Here is a 10,222-nt window from a genome sequence, read left to right as displayed (position 1 = left end):
TTTCCTTGGAGTGCCCTGATGCATGATGGCTTGACCTGCTCTAACCGGAAGCAAACTCAGGCTGTTGACTTGCTTCTTGGTGGGCTCTGCTAGACCACGAGAGAGCAGGTAGGTCTAGTTCCTGTTGTTTATGCTTCATCTTACTGTCAGGTTTGCCCACATCAGGCCAGAGCTTGGGTGGAAGAACTTCATCTGTTCTTTGTACTTGGAGCACGTGGGGTTTTCTTCACTTTTCCATGTTGTCAGCTCTCTGGTTTCTGCTGTCTTTCCAGCACCATGCTCCTGGTCCTTTTCTGCTCTTCTCTTCGTGCCAAACTAGAAGCTTTGCTTTTCCCTGGAATATTCTCATTGCCTATTTTAAAAGGCACAGCAGGAAAAAAACAGTCCTAGATGAGTGGTGTAGCAGCTGAAAAGATAAAACTCCTTTCAGACCAGAGTATGATAAATGAAGGAGAAATCTCACGTGAGATAGTGAAACTGTTGGAGTAGAAATGGCAAATGACTCCTGTCTGTGTCAGGCTGTGCTAGTAGAACACTAAAACTTATCAGAAAGTAGTTTTCATGCAAATAATGATTCACTAGTAAACTTTCTGCCACCAGACATCTCTGAACCAAATAACTGTATCAAATCTAAACACCTTTGAGGTCTGTTAAGCTCCCCTGACAGTCTGTTAGACTACAGACCTGTCTTCAAAGTTTATCCCAAACTCAAAGCAAGTGGCACGGGAAAAGCTTTGGGTTTGTGTTATCCTATATGTTATTTGTGACGCAGAGGCTGAAACTGCTCCCTGCTGCCAGGGAGAAAAAAAAAACAAAAAACAAAAAACATAAACGAGCTCCATTATTATCTGTCTGTGAGGGAATTTGTGCACACCTAAGCCCTGGGAGTGTGGTTATTTCTAATTGTAGCTTTGATGCTTTTCCTTCCTGTCTGCCAGGTTTGGTCACTGGCCATGGTAGCCACAGATCTCTGTCTTGGACCGAAGTCTGACCCAGATTTGGAGATACCTTGGGCACAACATCCATTTGGACGTCAATTATTGGAGTCCTTGTAAGTGCTGGAATGCTGGGGAGGGGTTGGGGAATGATTGCTGAAGCAGAACCCTCCATAACTATGCACATCATAAGGTGTCATTTCAGATTTGGGAGTAGTGCCACAGCATGTATTTTTCTCCCCCGTCAAGCCTGAGGTACATCAAGAGGGGCAGGTGCAAGTGGGTTTATGGCATGCAGGAGGCAGTGCTTGGCCTCCCTGCTAGCACCCTGGTTTTTCTTGGCTAACATTGAGCAACAGGCCAGGTGCAGTTGGAGCTCTGCTTTCTGTGCCCACAGAGCCTGACGAGGAGTTTGGTTTCCTGCTCCCCACCTCCTAAATGAGCATATTGATGCAGTTGATTTGTTCACCTTCAAACTCCCTGTTGCCATTCCTGGGAAATGATTCCACTGGTCTCAAAGCCAGATGTTAGCTGCAGATATCCTCTTGCCAATGAATCTCTGCAGGAGGGGACAGGATTAGTGATTTATATTATCTGTCAGTATATCCCCTTTGGAGGCACAGGATCTGTGTGGTGTGTTTTGGATGCTGTTGCCTGGTGTAGCTCTTTCCTGATGTGTGGGAGGGGAGCACAGGTAGGTCTTCATCTCTCTGAGTCTCCAGAGCAACCCAGGAACTTCACACACAGCTATCCAGAAAAGCTGTGGTGGGTTTTGCCTTGTGGTTGAGGTGTGAGATGCTTGCAAGCAGAGGGTTTTGTCAAAAAGACACTGCAGCTGGGGGTGAGACTGGTGGCTCCAGCTGTACATCCAGTTCAGATCAGTTCTGTGCATGTTGTTCTTGATTCTGCACAAACTTGGGATAACCAGCCCACAAGTACTGCTGGATTCCCAGAGCTCCTATCTTTCTCCTACCTGTTAGGCCATGATTTTTATCAGAGGGAGGATTTTGCTTCTCTCAAGATGTGATGCGGTGACGGGACCCAAATCGATTTGTGCGACGGGCTCAAAATCAGTTTCCCTGGAGTCATTTTACCACTGAACTCTGCCCAGGCTCATCCTGTCTGTCCTTTTTGTTTTGCAGGCTGGCTCATTACTCACAGCTCCACGATGTGCAGACTCTGGCCATGCTCTGCAGTGTGTTTGAAGCCCAGTCCAGGCTACAGGGCTGCCCCAGCTCCTACGGCACCTTTCCTCCACGTGCCTCCACCCTGGCCTCCCACAGCCGATACGTATGATGGCCATTTCTTTCCCATGGGTCTTGGATATCTTTGAGCATCTCTCAGGTAGATGACATGATTTCCTCTCCTTTCCCCCTCAACAGCCCAGCTTCACTTCCTCTGGCTCCTGTTCCAGTATGTCAGATCCTGGACTTGGCACCGGAGGCTGGAGCATAGGTACAGAGGAATCTGCCTTCATTCTAGCTTGGGTTTTAGATGTTTGCTGTGGTGGGGAAACAGGGGAGCAGGCACTCAGGGTGGCTGCCTCAACGCTGCCTGGAGCTGTAAGCTTTGCACGCTTTGAGGCTTCTTCTCCGTACCAGTGACTCCTGGCAGCTTGCCTGTCCTCCATCTGCCAGGACGTGGTTCCCAGGATTGGTTTACTACATCACCAGGGATGGAAGTTGGCCTGACTGGCCTGCAGTTTCCCGGGTCCTGCTTGTCCTTTTTGAAGACAGGAGTGACATGTGTTTTCCTCCAGTCCTCAGGCACCTCTCCCAGCCAGCCCCAGCATTCAGAGATTAGTGAGAGTAGCCTTGCAGTGTCATCATAGAATCCCAGACTGGTTTGTGTGGGAAGGGACCTTTCAAGGCCATCCAGTCCAACCCCCCTGCAGGGAGCAGGGACATCCCCAACTAGAGCAGGTTGCTCTGAGCCCCGGCCAACCTCACCTGGAATGGTTCCAGGGATGGGGCATCCACCACCTCTCTGGACAGCTTGGGCCAGGGGCTTACCCCCCTCAGTCTCAAACATGTCTTCCTTGTATCCAGTCTAAATCTCCCTCTTCTAGTTTCAATCCACCCCCCTTGTCCTGTCCCAACAGGCCCTGTTCAAAAGTCAGTCCCCAGCTTTCTGACAGGCCCCCTGAAGTACTGAAATGCCACCAGAAGATCTCCCTGGAGCCTTCTCCAGGCTGAACAACTCCAATTCTTTCAGCCTTTAATCATCCAGCTAATTCCACAGGGCCCAGGGGGAAAAAGCAGTGGTGGACTTTCTGCTGTCACTGGAAAAGCAGCAGCAGCTGGGCAGGCTGGGGTCTCGGTGCCACAAATACCTACAGACCAAAGGAGACTTCCTGCTGTGCTTCAAAGGTGTCAAAGACAAGTCCCTCTTAAGGCTTCCAGAGCCAGACTTGAAGCTGTTGGCCCATTTCTGGGGCAGCTTCAGCCCTGTTAGCTGCAAAGCTGGGACTCCTCAGTGTGGCATCAAGGAACCCCTGGCATGGGGAAGAGCAGGGAATGGGGGTTAATGGAGCTGATGTTGTCCCACAGAGGTTATTAGCTGTCTTCTCCCTGTCCCTGGGGCACCACCTCAGAGGCCCCTTTACATAACAGCAGCCCTGTTGTGGAGAGTCCTCCCTGTCTAGGAAAGAAGAGCCCGAGGCTGCTGGGGATTTCCCAAGCAACCTCCATGGGATTGATCCTCTGGATACTTTTGGTCTAAAGTGGGAGGCAGAAGAGGATTCCTCCATGCCAGAGTACTCTGCCTGATGATCCCCGTTCCCATCCCATCACCAGGAGCACCAGCAGGCAGTGGTTGGTGCTGAGTTTTGTGAGGCAGGGCAGCGTTTGTAGGAAAGTGGAAGGTGACACGGCCATGTCTTGGAGAGAACGCTGGGGTTTGTGAACGTGTGGTTGTCACGTCTCCTTCCCCACCCTGGTTTTGAGGAGGCTGTGGTCGGCGCTGTGCTTTCTGAGGTGCCCTCACAACCCTTTGATGCTTGCAGCAAACAAAGACACGGAGCAGGCCTCCACTCCCTGGTGTGAGTCTTCCCCAGATGACTTCCGCTATGGGAACCTGCCCTATCCCGAGCACCGGGAGCGCGAGAAGGACCAGCACGAGAAGAACAAGAGGTCGGTGCCTGGGGGGGATGCACAGGGGGACTCTGGGCCCAGGGCAGCTGGAATTCTGTAGCCAGGTCTCTGCTGGTGCTGTGAAGCACCACACCTGCTCCTAGACCTTAAGGTCAAGTGTAGGATCCTGCACTTGGGGACAAATAACCCTGCACCAGGACAGGTGAGAGGCTGGGCTGCTTGAGAGCAACTTGGGAGTGCTGGGGGACAACAATTTGCCCAAGAGACAGCAGTGGGCCCTCGTGGCCAAGAAGGCCAGTGGTCTCCTGGGGGGTATGAAGAAGAGTGTGGCGAGCAGGTTGAGGGAGGTTCTCCTCCCCCTCTGCTCTGCCCTAGTGAGGCCACCTCTGGAGTATTGAGTCCAGTGCTGGGTTTCCCAGTTGCAGAGAGACAAGGAGCTGCTGGAGAGAGTCCAGCAGAGGCTGTGAAGCTACTGAGGGGCCTGGAGCATCTCTGTGCCAGGAGAGACTGAGAGCCCTGGGGCTGTTGAGCCTAGAGAAGAGAAGACTTGGAGGGGATCTGCTCAATGCTGAGCAAGAGCTAAAGGGACCCCGGGGGGCAAGAGGCTGAGGCCAGACTCTTGTCAGTGGTGCCCAGTGACAGGACAAGGGGCAATGGGCACAAACTGGAACCCAGGAGGTTCCATCTGAACAGGAGGAAAAAATTTCTTGCATGCGATCCATCTGTAAGTGGCCATAGTGGGGATCCCAGAGCACAGTCCACCACTTCTACACCCTTGAGTGCAGAACCAGTGAAGACCAGACCAGTTAGCGTTCACAGGGGAAGACATCTGCGGCTCTTCTAGCGGCGTGAGGACTGCAGCCAGTCTCCCAGAGTCAATCAGGTGGATGACAACCCTGTGTGCTCCTCTAGGCTCCTGGATCCTGCCAACACTCAGCAATTTGATGACTTCAAGAAGTGCTATGGAGAAATCCTGTATCGCTGGGGCCTGCGAGAGAAGCGAGCTGAGGTTCTGAAGTTTGTCTCTTGTCCTCCTGATCCCCACAAAGGAATTGGTGAGTGTCTGCTCCGGCTGCATGGGAAGTTCAGGAGCACACAGCCAGCAGGCAGGATCAGGTGTCCATCACTCTGCCAGCAAGTGGCTTTGGGTTCTTCACAGCTCTGGGTGGAGGCAGGGCTTGCAGGTGTTGATTCCAGGGCAAGGCTTGGTAGACTGCAGCATCTCCCCATTGCTATGCTAGCAGTAGCTCTTTCTGCTGGTGGCTGTTCTTTATTCCCTGCCAGTAAGAGCCCAGGCACACACTACTGATCCCTGATTCTGGCCCCAAGTGGCCTTGCAACACATGCCTAAAATTGCAAGGTAGAATCATTAAGGTTGGAAAAGGCCTTGGAGATGAAGTCCAACCGTCAACCCAACACTACTATGACCATTAAACCATGTCCCCAAGTATCACGTCTGCATGGTTTTTGAACCTCACCAGGGATGGGGACTCCAGTACCTCCCTGGGCAGCCTGGGCCAAAGCCTCACCACTCTTCCAGGAAAGACATTCTTACTCATATGCAATCTAGACCTCCCCTGGTGCAACTTCAGCCCGTTGCCTCTCATCGTATTGCTACTTACTTTGGAGAAGAGACCAACCCCAAGCTGGATCTCCAGCTGTGGGTGAGCTACCCAAGAAACAGTCATATAGAACTTTTCTCCCAAAGTATTTTCAGAAGCGTAGGTGCTCAGAACTGCTGCTCAATGCAGTTGCCAAAATACCTTCTTCCTAGGGCCTCTGGGAAAAGATGGGCTTAACCTGAGTGGAGAGGAGCAGGTGAGAGATGAGAGAAGCAGCAGTTTTCTCATCTTGACACCAGGGACGACGCCTGGGGAGTAGCTGTAGGGCAGATCCACAGCTTTTGACCACTGGCATTGCCCCTCCATGGCTGACAGTCGTGGCATTGAGTGCTCTCTCTGCTCTGCCCTCTCGGCAATGACACAGGCTCTTCACGTTTGCTCCTGGTTACACTTCGTAGTGAAGTGAGGCAGAGGAGACCAGCAGGAAGCCTTCCTCTCCAGCCTGTGTCCTGAGCTGGAATCCTGACACACATTCCCAGCCGATGGCTCTTTAGCCACCGGGGGGAAAATTCGTGGCCCAGTCTGAGCCCTGGCATGTGGACTTCCCATTTCTTTGCTCCCTTGTGGAGACCCAGCTGAGACCTCTACAAGACCCTTTTCTCCCTTGTGAAGGAGATCAGAGGCCGATCTCCTGGGCAGTGGGCTCGGGGGACCCATCTATCCATTGTGGGGGCTGTACATGGGGCTTCTTTGTCCACGGTTCTGCCAGCACTGACTGTCTTGCTCCATTTCTGTGCCCTGGCCAGAGTTCGGCGTGTACTGCAGCCACTGCCGCAGCGAGGTCCGTGGTACCCAGTGTGCCATCTGCAAGGGCTTCACCTTCCAGTGTGCCATCTGCCACGTGGCCGTGCGAGGCTCCTCCAACTTCTGCCTGACGTGTGGCCACGGAGGCCACACCAGCCATATGATGGAGTGGTTTCGCACCCAGGAGGTGTGTCCCACGGGCTGCGGGTGCCACTGCCTGCTCGAGAGCACCTTCTGAGGGCACCCGCGTCGCAGGCTTCATTCCCAAGCCGTGCTGAACCAGTTGTGCTCTGCAGTGTCTGGGGGAGATGCTGCAGGGAGCTGACGTGGGACGTCCTGGCAATTGCTGCGGCAGCGTTGGCAAGAGCTTCCAGTGTTCAAAAGCTTCCCAGGGTGCTGCAGGACCCATTTGACCCAACTCCCTGTGTCCGTTGCTGGCGATGGATGTGCCAGACCAGAAAAATATTGCTCTCTCCTGCAGAAGGATGTGGGAAGATTTGCTCCGTGGGGATGAGGAGGGGTTGAAAAGGGCTCTCTGGGCAGAGCCAAGCTGGCTCCAGCTACGTAGCGTCTTTCCAGGTGCCTGCTGAGAGTAGAATAGTTTGCACGGTGAAAACAAAAGTCATTCGCAAGTAACAGCGAGTTCTGAAGGTGAAACCACGCTCCAAGAGCAAACGGGCTGTGGGACTGTGACTTCTGGAAGCAAGAAGACCATGCTTTCAAAAGGCTGTTGACATAGTTTGGATCCCCCTGTAAAGCAAAGGGCTGAAACAACAGATTTTTCAGGATTACTTCCACAGTCGCTCCCAACTTAGTGGTCGGTGTCTGCACCCAAGGTCCCTGGGGGGTTAGTTGCTTTCTTCCAGCAGTTCTGGTACCATTACTCTTAAGGTGTGTCTCCATCTCCTGCCCTGACCAAGTGATACAGTGCACTTCAACTTGCCTGTCGCACGTCCTGGTGCCTGGGAAAGGGTGGGATCCACACCGTCTTTCCATGGATGGTGGCATCTGAGGGTGCTTTGGCTTCCTTACTGAGAAAACACAAGGAGGACGCTTGCTCCGTGCAGCTTCTTTGGGCTGTTTTCTACAGGGGGGAAATCACTGAGTAGTTTGAGTTTTGCTGCTGGTGTGCTCCAGTGACGAGGCTCCTGAGCCACAGAGGCAGCAGTTTCTTGGGGAAAAGGGGTTGGGGATTCATGGAGGCAAAAGGTTTGTGCCTTTTCTGCTTGTGGAGCTTCAGTTGGAGAATGTACGGGATGGATCCGCTTGGGGCTGTGCCCCTCCCAAGCGGGCTTCAGCCTCAGCTTTGGTTTGGGGCTGACACGTGGTGAGGGGTGAGCCCCACGCTGGGGGCCAGGCAGGGCCACATGCTGTGCCCCCTCACACCCTCCCTGCTCCCTCAGGCCGCGGGCTCCTGCTGTGGAATAAACAGATGGTGTATCTTTAAACATTAAAAGTATTTTTTTAAGCGCTGTTGTGCTAGGACTTTGGTGCTGCCCTGCCAGTTTCCCCTCCCTGGGGAGGCCCCCTCTGCTCTCCCCGCACCCCACACTGGAGGGGGTCCCACTCTGGATACCGGCACCCCCCTGCAGTAAGTCGGGGCGAGGCTTCCCCCCCCCAACCCTGGTAGCCTCAGCGCTTAGCACCACGCCTCACGCCGCAGCTCTCTCCAAAACAAAACCGGGCGGCGTCGGAGCCTCGAGCCAACCAAACCCCACATCCTGCAGTTTGGGGACTCCCCCCCCGGGGCAGCGTCTGCACCCCCGGGCACCTCCGGGGACCCGCCCTCCCCCTTCCTACGTGACAGCCGTTGCGCTCGGAAGTATTTTCATTTCCACGCTCAAGAGCGCGCGTGGGATGGGCGGGAAAGGAGCCTTGTCATTGCGAGGCGAGGGGCCCACGGCTCCTGCCCATTTCTGGGCGTGATGAAAGCTCCTCGTGGTCCATCTCCATAGCATGGGAATCCTTCCGAGGCGGAGGGCGGAAAGGCGTCTGCCCCGGCGGTTTGTGCAACCCTGCACGGGTCGGGTGGGTGGAATTTCTTCCCGGATGCTGCAGGCGCTTGTCTCACGCCCTGCAGCGTGTGGTGGCCGCTGGGGAGCCGTCCTGCCCAACGCAGGAGGGATGAGGGCAAGGAAACAGGAATGGCTGGAGCCCGGCCAGAGGAGAGGCTGGAAGAAGTGGTCGGGAAGGGGACGTGCTGCTGCAGCCCCCAACCCGTTGCAGCCCGTTCCTTTGTGCCCAGCTGCTTCTCCTCTTGCCCACGCGGGTCTCTGGGGTGCAAAAAGTTGCCCAGTCTGCCCAAATCTCTCTGAACGTCAGAGGAGGCAGGTGCTGCTCAGGCAGCGTGCCTGGGCACACAGGGTGCCAGCACCCAACCAGCTCTGGGGTCGGTGCCATGGTCAAACCAAATCATATCTGGCTGAAGAACAGTGCTGGGGAGGGGTGTGACCCCTTTGTGGTTTTTGCAGGTGGAGGAATTTGGGACCCTCAGCTGGAACTGGCCACTTGGCACCGGGCACTGGTGTGAAACCCCTTCCTTTGGGTCATCACCCCTGCCAGGGGTGTGCCAGGGCTCTGGGAGCCAGCAGTCCCTTCCAGGCTCCATCCCGGGCCAACCCTGATGCTGCTGCCAGCTGGAGAGCCCTGCCTGCTGTCCCTGCTCCTGCCCCCCACCCTGCACCCCGCTGCCGAGGCGGGGGCCTCGGGGCCGACCCCCAGAAGCTGCTTGGGCAAGATCTGCACCAGCTGCCGGCCTAGCACATCCCCGGGGCTGCTTCCAGCACACCCGCACCGCCTTTCCCAAGGAGGGCTGCAAGACAAAGCTCCCACCACAGCCCACGCCGTGCACTCATGGCCACCAGCAGCTTTTGAAAGCCTTTTTGTGCTCCATGGAGCCCGCAGGGGTGGGGGCAGAGTTGGGTGCCCTCCCCTCCCTGCTGCAGTTCTCTGTGCTCAGAGAAGGGAGTTTAATCCCCAAGGTTTGGGGTTGGGCAGAGATACAATGAGTGATGAGACCAAAGAAGGTGCCAAGGAGAACCTTTGCCCGTGGATGCTGCTCCTCACAGCATCTGCATCAGCCTCCTCCTCCTCCACCTCCTCAGCCCCATTATCCCAGCGTCCGCCAGCGCTGCAGGGCCTGATCCTGCCCAAAGCCCAGCGGCGCCTTCCCGCCCTCTCCCGTGCGCCTGTCCGTCTGTCCAGGGGGTTAAACCAGTCAGTTCAGGATCTGATGAGCCAAACCCCTTTGGCTGCTCTCCACTGAGCCAGGCTGATCAGCGGCGGGCCACGCTCCCTGGAGCAGCTGGGCACAGAGCCCTGCGCTGCCCACCCCGTGCTGCTCCGGCCGCCTCTGCCCCACAGCTCCATCCCAGCTCCTGCCCTCTCCCAGTGCCAACAGTGCTTCCCATAACAAGGGCAGGTAGGGGGTGGGCTCCCCCTGAGCTCGTCCGTGTCCCCAAGCCCTGGGGGCATCACCTCCCTGCTCTGTGGAGAGGAGGGTGGTGAAGACCCATGCTGGGAACCCCGGGCTGGCAAAGGCCGGACCCTTCTCTGCCCTCAGCTGGGACCAGGAGCAAGCCCCCGGCACGGCCCTTTGCAGCACAGGGTACCCCAGGGACCAGGACACCCCCAAACCTGGGCTCACGGTGCATCACCCCGACTGCTAGGCCATCACTATGGCTCTTGGCCAGTCTGGGTGTGGGTGGGAAGGGAGGGGGAGGAAACACCTTTCCCGAGTTGCACCAGCCCCAGCAGCTGTGGGGAGAGGCTGGGGAGTGCTGGGGGCACTGCTCCCCGCTCCACCACGACCACGGGAAAACACGGCCAG

The 10,222-nt window shown here is 55.8% G+C and overlaps 1 protein-coding gene across 1 annotated transcript; it reads left to right on the top strand.

Moving 5' to 3' along the window:
• Positions 1 to 938: 938 nt before the first annotated feature.
• Positions 939 to 6,631, top strand: LOC103782601 (WD repeat-containing protein 59-like; the record flags this gene model as incomplete). Its single annotated transcript, XM_008950376.1, has 6 exons — positions 939 to 1,051; positions 2,078 to 2,225; positions 2,318 to 2,390; positions 3,940 to 4,066; positions 4,940 to 5,082; positions 6,396 to 6,631. Coding segments are annotated over 6 exons (840 nt in total), but the record flags the coding sequence as incomplete, so codon positions are not given.
• Between the last annotated feature and the right edge of the window lie 3,591 nt (positions 6,632 to 10,222).

The sequence above is a fragment of the Merops nubicus genome, unplaced genomic scaffold (genome assembly GCF_000691845.1).
Source record: "Merops nubicus isolate BGI_N331 unplaced genomic scaffold, ASM69184v1 scaffold17502, whole genome shotgun sequence".
NCBI lineage: Eukaryota > Metazoa > Chordata > Aves > Coraciiformes > Meropidae > Merops > Merops nubicus.
This window is presented reverse-complemented; position numbering and strand designations above follow the sequence as displayed.